General features: G+C 37.4%; 1 protein-coding gene across 1 annotated transcript in view; it reads left to right on the plus strand.

Moving 5' to 3' along the window:
• The window catches only part of Il6st (interleukin 6 cytokine family signal transducer), a 34,121-nt gene extending 14,291 nt beyond the window's left edge, over positions 1 to 19,830 (plus strand). The window contains exons 5-17 of the mRNA XM_090331927.1: positions 810 to 930; positions 3,715 to 3,881; positions 4,611 to 4,765; positions 5,866 to 6,025; positions 7,813 to 7,895; positions 8,522 to 8,732; positions 9,379 to 9,561; positions 11,845 to 11,946; positions 12,104 to 12,250; positions 12,534 to 12,674; positions 14,400 to 14,496; positions 17,170 to 17,251; positions 17,975 to 19,830. Of these exons, the coding sequence (XP_090188053.1) occupies positions 810 to 930; positions 3,715 to 3,881; positions 4,611 to 4,765; positions 5,866 to 6,025; positions 7,813 to 7,895; positions 8,522 to 8,732; positions 9,379 to 9,561; positions 11,845 to 11,946; positions 12,104 to 12,250; positions 12,534 to 12,674; positions 14,400 to 14,496; positions 17,170 to 17,251; positions 17,975 to 18,700 (2,375 nt within the window). The 3' untranslated portion in view covers positions 18,701 to 19,830. The remainder of the gene's footprint in view (positions 1 to 809; positions 931 to 3,714; positions 3,882 to 4,610; positions 4,766 to 5,865; positions 6,026 to 7,812; positions 7,896 to 8,521; positions 8,733 to 9,378; positions 9,562 to 11,844; positions 11,947 to 12,103; positions 12,251 to 12,533; positions 12,675 to 14,399; positions 14,497 to 17,169; positions 17,252 to 17,974) is intronic.
• Positions 19,831 to 20,883: the final 1,053 nt, after the last annotated feature.

The raw sequence follows: 20,883 nt of genomic DNA on the forward strand, positions 1-20,883 counted from the left end.
GAATAGCTAGAATTACAGGCATATGACTCAAGTTCATAAATACTAGGTATAAAATATACTTAATAAAGAAATCATTGATATTTTTAACTTGTTATAAATTTAGGTGCAAAATTAATATGAAGCAAACTAGTAAGCCACAATTAAAAAGAAGTTGAAGGGGCTGGGAGTTTGGCCTAGTGGTAGAGTGCTTGCCTAGCATGCACGAAGACCCGGGTTCAATTCATCGGTACCACATATATAGAAAAAAACCATAAGTCATATTAAAAAAAAAAAAGAAAAGAAAAGAAAAAGCCATAAGTGGTGCTGAGGCTCAAGTGGTAGAGCTCTAGCCTTGAGAAAGTCCAAGGACAGTGCTCAGGCCCTGAGCTGAAGCCCAGGACTGGTAAAAAAACAAACAAACTAAATAAATAAAATAAAAAGAAATTGAAGAGTTTGAAGAAAAATTAATTTTGCAATCACTAGATGTTCATTATGTCCATGTTTATGTCTTGGGATTTTTTTTTTTTTTTTTTTTTTTTTTTTGCCAGTTCTGGGGCTTGAAATCGGCCTGAGCACTGTCCTTGGGCTTTCCTCAAAGCTAATGCTCTACCACTTGACCCACAGCACAACTTCTAGCTTTTTTCTGTGTTTGTGGTACTGAGGAATTGAACCTGGGTCTTCATGCATGTGAGGCAAGCACTCTACCACTAGGCCAAACTCCGGGCCCTCTTGGTATTGTTTTTTAAAATCTTAAGTGGTTAGCTGTGTGTACATTGGATAGTACTTTTTCTGTAAAGCTTCTTGAGAATAGCTTATTATTTCCTTTTTAGTTCCTCCAGAAAAACCTAAAAACCTGAATTGCATTGTGAATGGGGCAGAGAGTATGATGTGTCAGTGGGACCCTGGAAGGGCGACGTACTTGGAAACAAATTTCACTTTGAAGTCTGAATGGTGAGTTACTGTGTTTTATGTTTTGGGCTTTGTAACTGAGCCATTTTTGTTGGAACTCTTATCAATAATATTGAATGAAAAATTTAAAATAATCTTTATTTTATTCTATGACATCATATATATGATATATATTTTCATATGCATATGAAAATTCATATATATGAAAATATTTTCCTAGTATTAATATTCAGCAGTGATTTCAGGTGGTGTTAGCATTATGCAAACTTCCCTACTTGTTTTTCTCAAATTTAAAAAGACTGAAAGAGGACTGAGAATGGCCTAGTGTTGTAATGCTTGCCTAGCATGCATGAAGCCCTGAGTTCAATTTCTCAGTAGCACATAAACATAAAAAGGCAGAAGTAGTGCCGTGGCTCAAGTGGTGGAATGCTAGCCTTTAGCATAGAGAAGCTCAGAGATAGAGCCCAGGCCCTGAGTTCAAGCCCCAGAACTGACCCCCCCCCAAAAAAAAAAACTGGAAGAATTTCATGTACCTGTCACATATAATCTACAAGTGACATTTCACTGTGTTTTCTATCTCACATACCAGTTTGGGTCTGCATCCAGCTGTCTACATCGATTCAGACTCTTATAATGCATTTCAGAATAGTTGTAGGCACTAGTATATATTACCCCTAAGCACTTCAGTCTTTACGTGATTAACTAGTAGTCAGTATTAACTTATAAGTGTGGCTTTATTTCAGCTAAATTTCATTTAATGAAAATGAAGGTCATACATGCGTCTTTCCTTCAGTGATTTATATCGACAAGTGCATATGTTTGTAACTCAAACCTGAGCTTTGGAACATTGCTAATATTCCCATAAAGCTGTCATGTGTCTCCCTAGTCAGTCCCAGACACCATCCCAACTTAAGAGAAAATTAATTACCTGCTTTTCTTCCCCATAAGTAATTTTTGAGTGTTACAGAATGTTACAATCTAATTTATGCAGTATTTTCTTCTGCAGAAAATTATGAGTCATCACAATACTTCTAAGGGAATCCTGTTCTTTTCCATTTATTTTTCTCCTAAAGATTTGAGCAGTCAACAGTAATCATTACTGATACATGTATTTCACAATTATGGGGATTCTTTTGGGTTTTTTCTTTTTATTTTTGTTTCCTGAAATGAAAAACTTCCTTTCAACCACAATAGGCTATCCAAAGGACTTCAGATAAGAAAGGAAAAACAGTACTAATATCTTCCTTTATTTTTGTGATGACTCTCTAGCCACTTCAGAAGGTAAATAATGAGCAATTTTTTTCTCCCCTATTAAAAATTTATATTTAAACATATTTGGTATGTTTCAATAGTTATGGTTATTAGTTGATTTTTTTTGTTGCTAGTACTGGAGTTTGGATTTGGGGTCTCAAATTCTTGCTGGGTTTTTTCCACTTACCACTGGTGTTCTATTACTTCAGCAGTGTATCTAATTCCAGCTTTCTGGTGGTTAATTGGAAATAAGAATATCTCCGATTTGTCTGCCTGGGCTGGCTTCAGACCTCAATCCTTAGATCTCAGACTCCTGAGTATCTAGGATTATAGATCTGAGTCAGCAGTCCCTGTTATTTTTACTGATATTATACTGTCCTCTCTTTGATCATGGACTTATTCAGATTCAAATTGGATCTTTCTTTCTTTCTTTCTTTTGTTCCTTCCCTCCCTCCTCTTTCTTTCCTTCCTTCCGTCTGTCCTTCCTTCCTTCCTTCCTTCCTTCCTTCCTTCCTTCCTTCCTTCCTTCCTTCCTTCCTTCCTTCCTGCCTTCCTTCCTTCCTTTCTTTCTTTCTTTTTGCCAATCCTAGGGCTTAAGCTCAGGGTCTGGGTACTATCCTTGAGCTAATCATTCTTAGCTAAAAAGGAAGTGGAAATCAGAACCAAACTTAAGATTTTCTCTTACCCCAATCAGAATGGCAGCCATTAAAAAAAAATGCTGGAAAGGATGTGGGTAGGGAGCCACATCCCCCTATGGTGGATTCACTGTTGGTGGAAATAGAAACTAGTACAGCCTAATACTATCTTCTGGGATCTGTATCATTCCCCTCATTTTACTCATCACACAGGCATTATAGTACATCAGCACAGAAGGTTGATAATTAGGGCAATTAACATATTTTGAGAGATATCACACTCACTTAACTTTATTACAGTACATTGTGGTTCTTCCAACTTGTTTTTATTGTTGATCTCTTGCTATGCTGAATTAAATTTTTGCCATGGAAATTATTTTTTTCTATGTATGTGGTACCGAGGAATCAAACTCAGGTTTTCATGCATGCTAGGCAAGCACTCTACTAGGCTAAACTCCCATAGATATTATGTAGAAGATTAGAGGAATGTAATTCTCTAATTCTCCGTTGGAATGTAATTCTTAAGGAAAAGACAGAACAGCTATTGTAGAATCACAAGGATAAGAAGAATCAGGAATCAGAGCATACAATTCTAAAGTAGTACTCTCAGATTAAAACTTTGAGAAAAGGGTATCAATGTTTGTGAAATAGTGCACTTTCTACCTGGTGAATATGATGTAGCCCTTCTACTAATTACAATAAAAATATATGTAAGTAAATATAAAAAACTTTGGAAATTATTTTAAGATATAAAGCACATTCAGTTTTAAAGACTGGCAGGTTGTTTTTTAAGAAATGGTATTTGTCTTTAGTGATTTATAATTTTTGCAAGATTTCACCAGAACAGATTGGGTCTCACAAAATTCTTTTTAAAATCTTTTCATTCTAGTATTTTCATATCCATTTTTTAATGGTTGTTTTTTTCTATTTTTGTATTTAGGGCGACAGACAAATTTGCTGACTGTAGAGCAAAACGTGATACCCCCAATTTTTGCCTTGTTGAATATGTTCCTGTGTTTTTTGTGAACCTTGAAGTCTGGGTAGAAGCAGAGAATGCCCTTGGAAAAGTCACATCTGATCATCTCAATTTTGATCCTGTGGATAAAGGTAGCTATAAGCCTGAACTAGAGACTTTGTTAAGGTAATATAGTGAGTTTTGCCATTAGTTTGTCAGCAGTATTAAGTATAATTTGGGAAGGGAAAAATAGCCATATTTCACCTATACTAGGGTATTTTTACTTCAAATATCTTTTGGATTTTGTCTAGTTTTTTTTTTTTTAATTTTTTTGGTTCCATTACTAGGACTTGAACTCAGTCAGGGCTTTAAATTCTCACCTGGCTTTTCCCATTCAAGGCTGGTTCTCTATTACTTGAGCTACATCTCTACTTTTGAAAGCTTTTGAGATAAGAGTATCACAGACTTTTCTACCCAGGCTGACTTTGAATCACCATCGTCTGATCTCAGCCTATTAACTAGGATTATAGGTATGAGCCACCAATATCTGGCTCAAATGTTTTATGCTGTTGTCGTCACAATATACCTGTTTTATTTTATTTTTTCAGTTTTTTTCTTACTATAATCATTGTCTGAATCTTTAAAAATTAACAAATATACCAAATAGACAAGGGAAACAATGGTTTCCTTTAGAAACCATTCATTTCTATTATATAGCATAATATAATCATCATTATCAGAGAAATTAGTTCATTTAGTAAGAATGAATAACTATTATAAAATAAAGAAAATTAAGACTGTGTTTGCCTTTGTATATGAAGTAAAGGTAACCATGATCACCATTGGGATTTATTATTTATTAAGATTTATTTATTCTTCAGTGAAGCCCAGTTCACCATATAATTTATCAGTGAGCAACTCAGAGGAACTGTCCACTATCTTACAATTAACATGGATCAATCCAAATATTGAAGAAGTTATAGGACTGAAATATGACATCCATTATAGAACCAGAGATGCCTCAACTTGGAGCCAGGTAAATTGAAAGTTAACAAATGTTCAAATAGCCTTTTTGAACCTTCTCACCTAAAGTCCCAGTCATTTTCTGAATGTAGTGTGTATTTGCTTTTAACCATTCCCTCATTCATTTTACTGATCTGGTTGTAATAATGACGGTCTAATAAAGGGAATCAGGTCCAGGATCTTCCTACTTCTGTTCACCACCCCACTTTTTAAAGGGCTCAGAAAATGTCTATTTTATACACAATATTGAAACCTCAGGGCAACTGAAGCAACCAGAGTTATGTATCCATATTTAACCTACTTTTTCTTGACTAAACAAGCTATTGTTTTTCCTGTGGATTTCATTTGTGGGTTCCTATTGTATGTAACTTTTACAAGTTGATGGAAGGAGCCAGCTTGGCTGGCAAGAAGAGGGGTTGAAGAGAAGTAAGATAAGCATATTTATTTTGCCTTTCTCCATGGAGCAGGTTTTGTCTTTCAGCTTAAAGTTGTTTCTATCATGGCAGCACTCTTGACAGTCTTGTGGGGTTTAATGCCTTGCTTCATCCCTTTGATCCCAGGGATGGGAGTAGCTAAGATCCCCAGAATGCTAATTGTACGAAGGATTTCCTGTACTCTTCCCTATATCATTTTAGTAAGCCCTCCTTTAATTCTTTGATTTTTTTCAGGGAAGGATGGTTTTGTTTTGCGTGTGTGTGGGGGTGGTTTGGTTTGGTTTGGTTTTGGGGACAGTCTCACTATGTGATTCAGCCTGACAGTCTAACTTGAGATCCTTCTGTTTCATCATCTCAAGTGCTGGAATTTTCAGCCTATGTCACACACAATATTCGGCTTGAATTCCAAGTGGTGTATACAATGGTGAGATTTTAAGCATTGTAAGCTCTATGACAGAAAGAAAAATAAGAAGACAACAGATGCTTTTCCATACTCTGCAAACCTAAAAAAAACTATTGATTTTGATAAAGCTTTTTGATTTGTTTTTATTTTTCTGCAGAGGTTGAATTTTGTTTAATAATCTTATTGCATTAAATTGGTTTCTAAAATCATACACAATTTAGAAACCTTTTTTGTTGTTTATGCTGCATTTATTTACTTACTCTGCTTTATTTTCAGATCCCTCCTGAAGATACAGTCTCCACACGAACTTCATTCACTGTCCAGGACCTGAAGCCCTTCACAGAGTATGAGTTTAGGATTCGCTGTATGAAGGAAGACGGGAAAGGCTACTGGAGTGACTGGAGTGAAGCTGCAAGTGGAATCACATATGAAGATAGTGAGTAACGGAGTGTATGAAGATAAAAAGCTAGTAGGATTTGCCCTGAGAATTATATCTACTTTTGATAACATACATCTCACTGCTTCTTGTTTCGTGATCATTTTATTCAAACTATAGTGTCTTACACTCCCCCCCACACCTTTTTTGTGCCATCTCTGGGGCTTGAACTCAGGGCCTGAGCACTGTCCCTGGGCTTTTTTCTCAAAGCTAGCACTCTGCAACTTGAGCCACAGCACCACTTCTGGCTTTTTCTATGTATGTGGTACCGAGGAATCGAACCTGGGTCCTCATGCATGCTAGGCAAGCACTCTACCACTAGGCCAAACTCCCATCCCCTTACACTTCTCTTTTTAAGGACACCCAGATTTAAAAATACTGGCATTATTGATAGTGTGAACCTACTTGGTGTCTAAAATTATATTTAAAGTAGCCATCAAGAAATATTCCCATGGCATATGGATTCTTCTTGTTGAATTTTTTTTCTCTCCCAGTCTCACCCTTCGGGCCTCAGTGGCAGCAGCTTTGATTTGAAAACCTACCCTTCAATATGTCACTTGCAGCTCTGCTAAAGGCATAGGCCTAGTGACCCAGAAGGTAAAGATCAAGAAAGGATTGTGGGTCAACTCCAGTCTGTGCAAAAGTTCAAAGAAACCCACATCTCAGCCAATAAAAGCTGGATGTGAGGATGTACATCTGTTATCTTAGCTATTTAACACATGTAAGTAGGAAGATAGCAATCTAGGCCAGCTTGGGCATAAAAACAAAAAGGGCTGGGGGCGTGGCTCAAGTAGTAGAACATTTGCCTACTAAGCACTGAGTTCAAATTCCAGTACCACCAGAAAAGAAGTCAAGGAAAATATTCTACTGGTGAAGGATTTTCTCTTGTCATGCTCACCAATGTTACCAAAGAAAGCAGTCTTGCAGTGGCTGATTTGGAACTCCTAATCCAGATTCCTGTGACTAGTTAGGATTTTCTTTTTCTTTCTTCTTATTGTATTTTATTGTTGGGATAATGTATAGAGGGGTTACAGTTACATTCATCAGGTAATGGGTATATTATTTCTCAAACCTTGATAACCTTTCTCATCTTTTTGTCCCCATTTCCCTCCCACTCATCTTGTTCCCCCCCCTTCTGTCCCTATTTCAAATAAACAAATAAGCTTATATACAATATAACAGGTATTTTTCTTTTTTGAGATAGACTCTTCTTGCTATTTGCCCGAGCTGCATTAGCCTTATTTCTAGGCCTTCAGGAGTGTGCTTGCAAGTACTACTAATTTCATGGTCTTTTTCTGTTTGAGTTCTGCATTGTTTGTTTATACAGCTGTTCATCGAAATCAGCTGGGAAACAAAGCAAGACTACATCCCCAAAATAAATAAAAAATGGTTATAAATCATCAGGCTAGCACCCTGACTAAAGGAAGACTCCATGTTTGTACTGAGAGGAAAAATGGTGCTATGAGGAACAATAGCTAGTTGACTGGCAATAAGAATAAAATGAGAGGGGCTGAGAGTTTGGCCTAGTGGTAGAGTGCTTGTCTAGCATGCACAAAGACCCGGGTCCCATACCTCAGTACCACATACATAGAAAAAAGCTGGAAGTGGTGCTAAGGCTCAAGTGGTATAGAGTGCTAGCTAGCCTTGAGAAAGGCCAGGGAGAGTGCTCAGACCCTGAGCCCATGCCCAGGACTGGCCAAAAAAAAAAGAATAAAATGAGAGAATTAAATTTTTATTTAATCATTAATATAAAAACATTTTCTTTAAGAATTTTATGTTTTCTTTAGGACCATCCAAAGCACCAAGTTTCTGGTTTAAGATAAATTCTTCTACAACTCATGACTATAGATCTGTACAGCTTATGTGGAAGGTAAATTTTTTAAATGACAGGTTTATATTCTTTAATCTTATGTACTGGGAATACTTATGATATGGGAATACTTAATGGTTTTATTTTAATATTGGCAAAGCATTTGGTAACTGTTTTTCATAAATAGAAACACAAAGTTTTATATAACTTACAAAAGGTCGAACTGATAAACTGCAGATAATACCTCAAAGGTATTTCAACATAGTTCTATAAAAGTAAATGCTCTGTAAAAACCTGGTTCTGTGGTTCCCTGAATTTAGTAAGGTATATCATAGAAAGTAATAAAGGTTTGAGATGATCCATGTTTGCAGATGAATTAATTTACATATGTGCTCTGAATAAATCGTATTATAGATAAGGTGAATAATGACTCGAGCATGAAGAATGTAGGTCCACATGACAATACTTCAGAATTCTGTGCAGAATTAGAAGCTAACAGAGCTACCCCAGTTTCACTTGTCTTTGAGGTCGTATTTTTATTGTTTTACCAATGAGTAGTAAGGATTCAAAATGAGTTTTTCAGCCCAGTAAGTGTTTGGACGTTTTACGTAAATGGCAAAATTTGTGAACATGGAAAAATGGTTATTCAAGATTTGTTCATTCATGAATTACATATTTTATTCTAGACACTGCCTCCTTATGAAGCCAATGGAAAAATCTTGAATTATGAAGTGACTCTTACAAAACAGAGATCACATCTACAAAATTACACAGTTAATGATACAACACTGACATTAAACATCACAAATGATCGCTATACAGCAACTCTAGCAGCAAGAAACCTGGTTGGCAAGTCAGATGCAGCAATGTTGACGATTCCCGCTCTTGACTTTCAAGGTTTGTGCCTGAGATGGAGCGTGGCTTAAAGATGATTGAAAAGCTGTTAGGGCAGGACTGTGACCATGGGGAAAGAATACAGATAATCAGTCACCTCCAAATTTGAGATGGCCATATTTTAGATAAGCAGGCAGATTTCATCATGATGTGTGAAGTACCTGCATCTTTGTATTTATCTCTTAAATTTGATAGTGAGCTACTCAATTAAGCACTTCCTGGTTACATAATAGGATTTTTGAGATATTTCAGAGTTTTAAGAACTTTGTATTGTTTATTGGTAACTTTCAAATATATATATATATATATATATATATATATATATATATATATATATATATAAAACTTGGGGCCAGAAGCATGGCCTAGTAATAGAGTGCTTACCTAGCATGCATGAAGCCCTGGGTTTAGCCCTGAGTTCAAACCCCAGGAAGGGCAAAAACAAATTACAAAAAAAAAAAATATGTATATATATATATATATATATATTAAAGAATTAGGGGATAGCAAGAATTTAAGATTGAAAATTAGGTACGCTATAATAATGTAATTTTATTTTTGGAAAACTTGATAAATCATATTTTATAATGAACTGAAATTTCAAATCTATGATTGTTCACTTATATTGGCATCAATCTTTGTTTTAAAGCTTCTCATCCCGTAATGGATCTGAAAGCATTTCCCAAAGATAACAAGCTTTGGGTGGAGTGGACATCTCCAAGTAAATCTGTGAAGAAATACATAATTGAATGGTGCAAGCTGTCAGACACATCACCCTGTATTCCAGACTGGCAGCAGGAAGAAGGCACTGTGCGCAGCACCTATTTAAGAGGTATGGTACACCTGGCTAACATACTGAGTTGATCTTTCTGTTGCATATCATTGAAGCCTTCCAGTAGATGAATGGGTATCAGCAAATCACACTTAATAAATACTTCACCTCTCTAAGGTCTCTGTGGAAAGAGTGGGGGTTCATGCTTTCTTTAAATATTCCAGTTAAGAACACCCACAAAAGTGTAAAGCAGGAGAGAAGTGGAGTCCAACCTTCATTCCAGTGTGTGTGTGTGTGTGTGTGTGTGTGTGTTCTCTGTACCTTTATTGGCGATATTAGTGTATTTGGGCCACTTGGCTAACTTCTCACAGGTACTGTTGGAAGATCCAAACTGGAGTACAGGTTTCCTTAAGCCTTTCCATCAGAAGTACTAATGAGACAAAGTATAGTGTAGAGTTTTAAAATGCATTGTTCTGGGAAGTAAGGTACTACCACACCATGGCTGTGATTTAATATAATAACTTTAAAGAGAAAACAAAAGCATTCAGGAAATAAATACACCTGGCATGTATGTTTTTTCAATGAAGAAAAGTGTTATTGAAAAGTCCAAAGTTGGAAGCTATTGGCCAAAATACTTGAGAGTTATTCATGACATTGTCTGTCACTAACCAGACAGTTATTAATAAGTTTGGTTGTCTAGTTTATCAGCCGTATTAAATAAAAATTCTCCTGACATTGGAAGTAACTAGGTAATAGAAATCTGAAAAGCCTTAAAAGTATAGCAGAAGCCCTGAAAGCATCACCATTGCAATAGAATTTAGAAATGTTCATTTCATGATGTCATAGTAATATGCTTAAGAAGGCAAGAAAAGATATATGTATATATATATGCACTACATACATACATATATACATATGTATAATATATATGCATTAATACTAGTTTAAAAAATAAAAGTTCCTTTTTTCTTTTTTTTTTTTTTAAGATAGGGTCTTATTCTGTATACCAACTTCATTTCAACATTACTCTGTAACCCCAGGCTAGTCTTCAATTTTCAGTGCTCCTGGGAGACCCTCCCCTCCAGAGTGCTAGGATTACAAGTGTGTGCCACCATGTCCAGTTTGAAATATAAGTTCTCATTGACAGTGGAAACATCAGTATAACACACCTTATTTTGCAATATGTACAGACTGTAATGCCTATAATTTCTTTTTAGCTATTGCATGCCAAAAGACTAGCTTACTTGTAATTTGGAGGGATTATAAATATAAGAAGTACTCTGCATAACACAAATTGTTTTTTTTTTTAAACTGGAGAAAATAGCACTCATGATCTTTTCCCTAGGTCTTCTGAGTGGCATCTTGCCATTCTCAGACAATTAAAGAAGATAAGAGTTGTCAGACTCTTAAGTAATACCCAAAATAATTTGGGATCAGTGTTTAGTAAATCCTTAATATAAATACAATCGCTGCCTTTATTTATAACATTAGGTGATATTTTTTGTTCACAGTATTGACAGTAAAAGCAACCTTCTGCATTTTATTTGGGTTTGCTTTTTGTTGTTTGCTTGTTTTGTTTCTTCTTAAAACAAGAGGCTTTACTGTGTAGCCTGAGCCCAGGCTCAGAGCCTAAGCTCTAGCCTCACCATACTCACTATACGCATAAGCCAACCTTTTACTTTTCATAGTGTTCCTGTGTCAAGACTGAGGCCAGGATGCAGAAGCCATGCTCACTTTTGTAACTGTAGTCACGTTGTCTCATGCTTGTAATCTTGCCTAATTGAGAAGCAATAATCAATGAATCGTGGCCTTGGCATAAAATTTCATGCGACTGGAAGTGATGCTATGGCTCAAGAAGTAGCGCAGTAACCTTGAGCAGAAGAGCTCAGGCACAGTGCCCAGTCCCAGAGTTCAAGTCCCACAACCGACAAAAAATAAATAAATAAAAAGTTCATGCAATTCTATCTTACTCAGTGGCACAGTGTGCACTTGTTACCCAGCTGTTGGGGAAGCACAATGGCTGGGTGCAGGGGCACAAATGTGTCATCCCCAGCAACACAAGTAATAGGATCACAACCTGGGCCAGCCTTAGCATAAAGCGAGACCCTACCTTGAAAATAACTGAGGAACAAGAGTATGGCTCAAGGGATAGAGTGTCTACCTTGCAAGTTTGAGGCCTTGAGTTCAATCTCCAGCATGATTGAGGGACGGGACGGCGGGGGGGACAAAAGCCCTACAGTTCTAAAAGAAAAAAATTTAAATGGTCCCCAATTACAAAATTACTATGTGGAAGTAAAGAGTAATCAATTGAAAAAAATGCTTAATCTTATATTCTGACTGTAGGGAACCTAAAGGAGAGCATATGCTACTTGATCACAGTGATTCCAGTGTATATGAATGGACCAGGAAGCCCTGAATCTACAAAGGCATACCTTAAACAAGCTGGTAAGTCCCTGAAAACTTCATTTAGTGCATTAAAGACATTTTATCACTTTCTAATACAGACATGAACCCCATTTTCTCAGAAGGAAGCTTTACTGAATTCTGCTTATTTTCTAAAGTCTGATGCTTTTCGGCTAACAAAGCATCTATTCTGTTCTAGCACCTTCCAAAGGACCTACTGTTCGGACAAAAAAAGTAGGGAAAAATGAGGCTGTGTTACAGTGGGATCGACTCCCCGTTGATGATCAGAATGGGTTTATTAGAAATTACACTATATTTTACAAAAGCAGCATTGGAAATGAAACAGGTAATAAAACCACTAGTTATTAAGAATCTGATTATGATCTTGTAGTATATGGTATTCTAGTAGACATTTGCAGATATGTCCTATGGGTATGTTCATGCCCCTATTTGAAAATTACTGTGGTGTCCTTACAGAATTTAATGTCTGAGTTATGAAGGTTGTTTTCTGGGCAAGTATTTTTGTACCTTATTAATATTTTCATAATTTCAAATAGAGGTGAGCAAATAGAGGAGCAAAAGTCATTGAATTCGGGACTCTAAAGCACATCTGGTTTTTCTTCTTCCAGTGGTGAATGTGGATTCCTCCCACACAGAATACACACTGTCCTCTCTGACTAGTGACACACTGTACATGGTGAGAATGGCAGCATACACAGATGAAGGTGGCAAGGATGGCCCGGAATTCACTTTCACTACACCAAAGTTTGGTAAGAAATAATGAACTTGAATCTTTTTTTTCAAATTTAAACAGATTGGAAATGGACTTACAGCGTTAAAATGCTGTTTAAAAGTATACTTTAGGGGGTGGGGAGTAGCTCAGTGACGGAGCACTTAGCTAGCATTGCTGAAGCTTTTCCACTAAAGATCAAGAGATAAGAGTTGTAATTTCTACTGAAATCAGGTTTCTAATTCCACCATCACTCCAGGTGTCACTCTTCAAAGGCTTTCGTTGGCATATTCAGTGTGTGCTTTTTTAGTCTTTACCTGTTACCTCTACTTTTCAGCTTCCCTTTGCAGCCTGGTTCTTGTAACCATTCTTTTCCTTGTTTTTCTACTCACACTAGGCTGAATGACCTCTTTCTGCTTCCTCCTTCTTGTTCTCTATTTCTGCTGACTTTTACTTGTTCCTATATTCTCCTGAACTCTGTCCATATCCCAGTTTCCTAATGGACCCATTCAGGCTCTCTACCCCTGCCTGAAGGCATTCTTTTCTCCTTCTCCTCCTCCTTCTCCTCCTTTTTCTTCTTCTTCTCCTTCTTCTTCTTCTTCCTCTTCCTCCTCCCCCTCCTCCTTCTTTTCCTTCTCCTTCTTCTTCTTCTTCGCCAGTATTGGGCCTTGAACTCAGGGCCTGGACGCTGTCTTTGGGCTTTCTCAAGGCTAGAGCTCTATCACTTGAGCCACAGCACAATTTCCGGCTTTTTTCTATATATGTTGTACTGAGGAATCAAACCCAGCTCTTCGTGCATGCTAGGCAAGCACTCTACCACTAGGCTAAACTCCTGGCCCCTATTCTTTTTTTTTTTTTTTTTTTTTTTTAAATACAGTTCTCTCCCTTTGTGCCATGCCACAATCACAACCATGCCCATATCCAGGACATTTTTCCTGTCACATAGACCCAGGTATCGAGTCCTGTTTAATCTGGCTTTTCATAGCTGCTGCTCATTATTCTCTGCATCTTGTATTCTCTATATCATTTTCAAGTGCATTGCTTGGTCTTTACTTCTCTCATATTGGCATTCCTGTAGCTCCAGTCTGTCTTTTTCACACCACACTATAAGTCACTGAAAAAGATCTCTCTCTATTTTTTGGGGGGGGCAGTGTTTTTTGTTTTTTGGTTTTTGTTTGTTTACTTGTTGTTGTTGTTGGGCTTGAACTCTGGGCCTGAGTGCCTGAGAGCTCTTCAGCTCAAGGCTAGTGCTGTGCCACATTGAACCACACAGTGCCACTTCTGGATTTCTGGAAGTTAATTGGAGATAAGAGTCTCATGGATTTTATGCCCAGGTTGGCTTTGAACCACCATCCTCAGATTTCAGCATCTTGACTATCTTTAGTGAAACTATATTTGTAATTTTTAACTCAAAGCATCTAAAAATACTGAAAAAAGTTAGGGCAGGGTAATCTGGGTAGGAAGTTACATTGTTTCTCCTTTTATATATATCAAAGATTATTTCTCGGCCCGGAGTTTGGCCTACTGGTTAAAGTGCTTGCCTAGCATGCACGAAGTCCCGGGTTCGATTCCTGGGTACCAACCACATACATAGAAAAAAAGCCGGAAGTGGTGCTGAGGCTCAAGTGGTAGAGCTCTAGCCTTGAGAAAGTCCAAGGACAGTGCTCAGACCCTGAGCTCAAGCCCAGGACTGGCAAAAAAAAAAAGATTATTTCTCACTCTTTATTTATTTGTTTATTTGTTTATTTATTTATTTATTTATTAGCTCAAGGAGAAATTGAAGCCATAGTTGTACCTGTCTGCTTAGCATTCCTACTGACAACTCTTTTGGGAGTACTGTTCTGCTTTAATAAGCGAGACCTGTAAGTACTGTCATTCATATTTTTTCATTCTTTACACCTTTATTGAGTAAAGTTTATCTATTTTAAATTTACAGCTGGAAGAATGTTTACTTGTATACAGCTGCTTAATTACCACTAACAAGAGATGGAATATTTTTATCACCCTGAAATGTTTCCCCCTTGCTTTGTAATCTGGCTCTGCCTTAACCTCTGACCTTAGTGAATTACTAATCTGCTTTCTGTAACTAGTTTTACCTTATCTAGAAATTCGTGCTTGTGGAGCTCATGTATGAGTAACATATGATGTCTTTCATTAACACACACACACTCCTCCTCTGGCAGTCCTGCAGATTGAATTCATGGCCTTCTGCTTGCTGGGCAGGTACTCTTGTCACTTGGACAAACCTCCAACCCCTTTCTGGATTGGTTACTTTTAAGGTAGGGTCTCACTTTTTGCCCAGGGCAGCCTGGACTGTACTCCTCCTATTTGTGCTTCCCCACATCACTGGAATGACATTTGTGTGCCTCTGTTGCCCAGCCATTGTGCTTCTCCTATAGCTGCGGTAACAGATACATTCCATTTTGCCCAGCCATTGAATGAGACGGAGTCTCAAGTTCTTTTTCACTGGGCTGACTAAAAGTTTGACTCCTACCCCCACCCCCATCTCTGCTTCCTAGGTAACTGCTAAGACTTGAGCTTGAGCTACCTCACTCAGCTTAGTATTTTTGAGATTGGTTATGTTGCTAAAATGTATTTTTCTCCTTTAAATTGCTGAATTTTTACTCTACAGTATGGATATGTCAAAATGTATCCCATCTGTTATGGAAGTTTAAGGGTTGTTGTTGTTTGTTTTTTTCATAACTCTTAGTTATTACGCAAGATGCTCCTGTAAACATTTACATACCAAACTTTGGATGGGTGTATGTTTTCATTGATCCTGAACAAATCACTGGAGTTACAAGTACTAAATTATATGCTTAAGAAGCCTCCAGGACTGAAAATGTAATTCCATGATAGAACATTTGCCTAGAATGAACAAGGCCTTGGATTTAATACCCAGCATCCACAGAAAAAGTAAAAAGAAAAAAGAATGAAAGAAAGAAAAAGAAATTTCCAAACTTGTTCAGAATTGCTCTGCCCTCTAGGCCAGCAGCCTTCATTACCGAACCCAAAACTTGATATACTGTCGTTTCATTTTGGTGAAACGTGGGTATGTGGGGCTGTCTTCTTGTGGTTTTCATTTCATTTCAGTGATGACCCTAACGGATCTTTTCACATGTCACCTATCTTTTTGTGATATGTCTATTGAAATCTTTTGCCCAGTTGAGTTGTTTTAGTAATAATTAGGCTATAGTACACCTTTAGTATGCTTGTTATAATCCTTTTTCAAATGTGTTTTGTAAATTTTTGTCCTAGTTTATTGCTATTCTGCTTTCTTAACTGTGACCTTAGAAAAGAGAGATTTTTCATTTTATTTGTGTATTTTTTAGCAAGAATTTATTTTTAGTGAAACAGTTAAATGGGGAGAAACAAACAAACAAAAAACCCTTCTCCTCATAGAGTTAGACTCCAAGTTTTTAAACCCAAAGTCTATTTTATCTTTTCTCTCTGGCTCTTGCATTTTATATTCTATTTAAGAAATCTGCCTAATCCAGTGTCAAAAGTTATTTCCTACTGTGCACAGGTGGCTCATGTCTTTAATCTGTAGCTCCTCCGGAGACTGAGACCTGAGGGTGGTGGTTCAAAGCTAGCCCGAGCATGAAAGTCTGAGACTCTTACCTCCAATTAACCACCAGAGGGAAAAAAAAAGCCGTAAGTGGCACTTTGGCTCAAGTGCTAGAGCACTAGCACTGAGACAATACCCAGGCCCAGAGTTCAAGCCCCACAACCAGCCCCCACAAAATATACATACATATATATATGTATATATATATATATATATAGTTCCTGTTTCTTCTAGAAGTTCAATAGTTATAACTCATGTCTGTGATCCAGTCTAAGTCCATTTTTGTGCATTATGTGAGGAAAGAGTGAAGGTTTACTTTTTTCCTCACAGATACCACCTAGTTGCAACATTATTATGGGGGAAAAAAAGACTAGTAGTACTTCTGGTGGATTGCTTTGGCACCTTATGAAAAGCCAGTTTCCCATAGAAGCCGGTGTCTATATCTGACCTTTTAGTTCTGCCCTACTGAACCATGCATCTGTTCTTGGGCCAGCACTACTCTCTTTCTTCCTTAGAAAAAAAATCAAATTTTGAAAGTGGCATTGTGGCCCAAGTGGTAGAGCACTAGCCTTGAGCTGAAGAGCTCAGGGACAGTACCCAGGCCAAGAGTTCAAACCCCAGGAAGAAAAAAGAAAAAAAATCTAATTTATCATACTTGGTACCAGTGTGACATTTTTATTGGATTTGTTATCTGGGCACTTTTAATTAGAAATGAAACTTTTGTTTTTGTTATTGTTCTGGGAGGGATATGTTGCAGCCTGTTGTAGCCTTATGAAGTTTGTAATTGATTTTATTACAGGTTTTGACTGAGAGATTTTGTAGTGTACAGGAAAAATAATTTGGCTTTGGAGTAGCATAGATACTTTTTGTTGGTTTGGTTCTTAAGAGTCTTGGATGACATGTAGAAATGGGACTATTCATTGATCAATGTGGTTTTTTATGTCTACCATGTTTTCTTTCTCTTTAGAATTAAAAAACACATCTGGCCTAATGTTCCAGATCCTTCCAAGAGTCATATTGCCCAGTGGTCACCTCACACACCGCCAAGGGTAAGATAAATCCACACAGACATGTTAAGATATATCACCTTCATCCTAAACACACTAAGACTCAACCAAATAGTAAACAAAAGTGCATAATACACAAATGGAAATCATTCTAGGGCATTTATCATAATTCTATTCAGAAAACATTACAGATATTTGAATTTGCAGATTAAAACTTGAAATATTGAAACTGCAACTATTATAAAACATTTGGGGTTAGATATTAAAATCTTGGTGGAACAATCTACAAATGTTAACATTGGTGAAATTATTTCTGGCTACATAAACTCTTCAAACCTAAAATGTACACCAAACTGGAAATCATTTGTACTTATCCTCTAATCCTTGAATTTAATTATAACAAACTAAAAGTGAATAGTCTTAAATTTTACAAAACTTCAGCCTTTCAAGCTTGACTTTTTCTTAATGTTTCCTAAGTTTTCTGTCCTTTAAGCCATAGTCTGCTTAGTCTAGGTATTAAAATATTAAATACTATTTTTAAACCACTAACTTATTTCAGAAATATTGATTTGAAACTCTAAGGAGAAAATAGAAACCATCTAGACTTCTTAGCTCAATTTACATTATTTGCAGTTCAGCCAATTTATGGAATCGATTACTTCCATATCACTGAAAGTCACTGAGAAGCTTTATAGCTGCAGTCACCCTAGGAGTTTTTAAGCAGACATATTTTATAAGTAATCATTCACTTTTTCTCTTTTGTAGCACAACTTCAGTTCAAAAGAGCAAATGTATTCTGATGGCAATTTCACTGATGTAAGTGTTGTAGAAATAGAAGCAAATGACAAAAAGCCTTTCCCAGAGGATCTGAAGTCACTAGACCTGTTCAAGAAGGAAAACCCCAGCACAGAGGGCCACAGCAGTGGTATTGGCGGGTCTTCATGCATGTCCTCTTCTAGACCAAGCATTTCTAGCGGTGATGAAAATGAGTCTTCACAGAACACAGCCAGCACTGTCCAGTATTCTACTGTGGTACACAGTGGCTACAGACACCAGGTTCCATCGGTCCAAGTCTTCTCAAGATCTGAGTCCACCCAGCCCCTGTTAGATACAGAAGAACGGCCTGAGGATCTCCAGTTGGCAGATAGTGTAGACAACGGCAATGGCATTCTGCCCAGGCAACAGTATTTCCAACAGAACTGCAGCCGACCTGAAACCAGTCCAGACATTTCACATTTTGAAAGGTCAAAGCAGGTTTCATCAGGCAGTGAGGAAGATTTTGTTAGACTTAAGCAGCAGCAGATTTCAGATCATATTTCACAGCAAATGAAAATGTTTCCGGAAATTGCTGCAATAGATGCTTTCAGCCCTGGGATCGAGGGACAAGTAGAGAGATTCGAGCCAGTTGAAATGGAGGCTGTAATGGATGAAGAAATATCGAAAAGTTACTTACCACAGACTGTAAGACAAGGGGGCTACATGCCCCAATGAAAGTCTAATAAAGCTAAAACATTTCATCTGTGATTTCATATACAAAATAATCTTCACTCCCTGAAGATGATCATTTGCCCTTAAGAACAAGCTCTCACCTGGGCCACTGTCATTCCAGGAGTCTGGGATTCTACTTTAAGCACTACAGAAACTGACTTTATCCTCTGAATAGCTGATTCAGGATGCTTGCACTGAAAAGAAACCGAAAGCTTGTTTGAGAGTTTGCTACACAGAAAATGGAGGGTATTGAAACAATGAGCAGTGAGCACAGCTCTGCTGATTTAATGAGAAAGTCATCAGAACAATGGGTTTGGGATGGGCAGAAGACAGGAGCAAGTGCAGTGCAGAACTCTACTTCAGCTAAGTGCCTTCGTGGAGGAAGAGACCACGGGCTATAACTAGCTGCACCCAGCTTTGGGGGGCTAACAAGAAATGGCAGGGAGGTTCATTTATAGTTTGGCCATCATTCAGATTATGCCTTTCTTGTTTTCTGTTGGTAATGATCCGTTCAGCAAACGAGTTCCAGAGCTTAAACTTAAAAAAAAAATCAGTTTTAAATATTGCATAATCAAAACGCACAATGAAATTGTTTTAATTTGCCTTTTATTATCGATAGGCTCTTGGCAGATCATTTTACAAGCCCAGCCTTTGCCCTGGCAGGAGCTAGGAGCTGACACCATCAGCTATCTTAAACATTTCCACAATCATTGCCTTAAGGTTTAACTTACTGATACTTTTCTATACATAAATATATACATACATACATAACTTACATATATACATACATACATACACATATCACCCTTTTCAAGACGTTAGAGAAGTTGGTTGACAGAGTATACACGTCTTCAGCCTACAATGTATTTTAATTGAATATGCCTTGTTTTGATTTTTAAGTATCCCAAGTTTAAAAATTTTCTAAGGTATGTGAAGCAAACCAAGAAGGCAGTACCTACCACAACAAAAGCAGAATGCCCAAATTGCACATTTTGATCTTGGTAGATATCATAGCCAATAACTTCACTGTGGACATATAATAAAGAAATAGGGTCTTGGTTTTTGTTTGGATGATTTTGGTTTACTCTGTGTGTTCGTGCGTGCATGCGTGTGTGTGTGTGTGTATGTATGTCTTTGGGGGGGGGGGATTTGGGTTTAGTTTGTTTTGTTGGCTGTGCTGGAGATTGAACCAGGGCCTTGCATATGCTAAGCAAGTGGTCTACTGTTGAGAAACCCTTCCCACCCCCAATTTTGTTTTTGAACCAGGGTCTTGCTGTGTGGCCCAGGCTGTCCCCAGTGTGGGCTCAAGCAGACCTCTTTCCCCAGTCCTGGGTAACCAGGATCTCTTTTCCCAGTCCTCAGTAGCTGTGTGCTAGTGTGCTGCCACATGCAAGAAGAGATAGCATTCTCTCTTTATTCTCTCTTTTTATTCCATCCCATCCTGGAGTACAAAGAAATTGCATTCTACATTGTGCTTTAGAAATGTTTTAAACTTCTTGCAAGCCAGGTTTTCAGGGTTTAGCAGTAAAGCTACTAAGCCTTTATGCCATTCCCTAACTACATGAAGGCAAGAGCTAATGCTAGAGGCCACAAAAAGAAAAGCAATCAGGAGAAATGGTCATATTTCATTAGTGCCTGACTACCACCACTCAGTGCATTCAGGGGAAATGGGCTTATCTTTCCATTAAGTTTAGTTCCAGAAATTTGACACACTTAAAATAGTTTATTAAAGGTTATTAAAGAAGAAAAGGCTCAGAAAAATTGCCATACCTATACAGCTGAAATATAATTTTTACTCAAAATATTGTTCATGTTAAGACTTCCAAATACATTTTATTATTTGTAATTTTTGTTATGAAATGCCTAATAGTTTACCTTCATTCCTTCACACACACACACACACACACACATATATATATATTTGTGAGACAGAGGAGATAAGTGATTTGTAATACTAGCCAAACCAACCTGAGGTTGGTAAGAATAAGAGGAGTACATGAGAAAAATAAGGCACAGAGAGGTCAGGTAAGGACCCAGAGACTCAAACTTACACTACAAGGTAATGGCATCACCACCTTTCAAAGTTAGTCATTGAAGCCTGGGCCAGATCAAGGCTGAGTATGACCTTCTATGTAAATACCTGTCCAGAAGTTTGTACCTGTTATATTTTTCAATTTCCTCACAAG

This window comes from Megascapheus bottae, chromosome 4 (assembly GCF_031878675.1).
Source record: "Megascapheus bottae isolate mThoBot1 chromosome 4, mThoBot2.hap1, whole genome shotgun sequence".
NCBI lineage: Eukaryota > Metazoa > Chordata > Mammalia > Rodentia > Geomyidae > Megascapheus > Megascapheus bottae.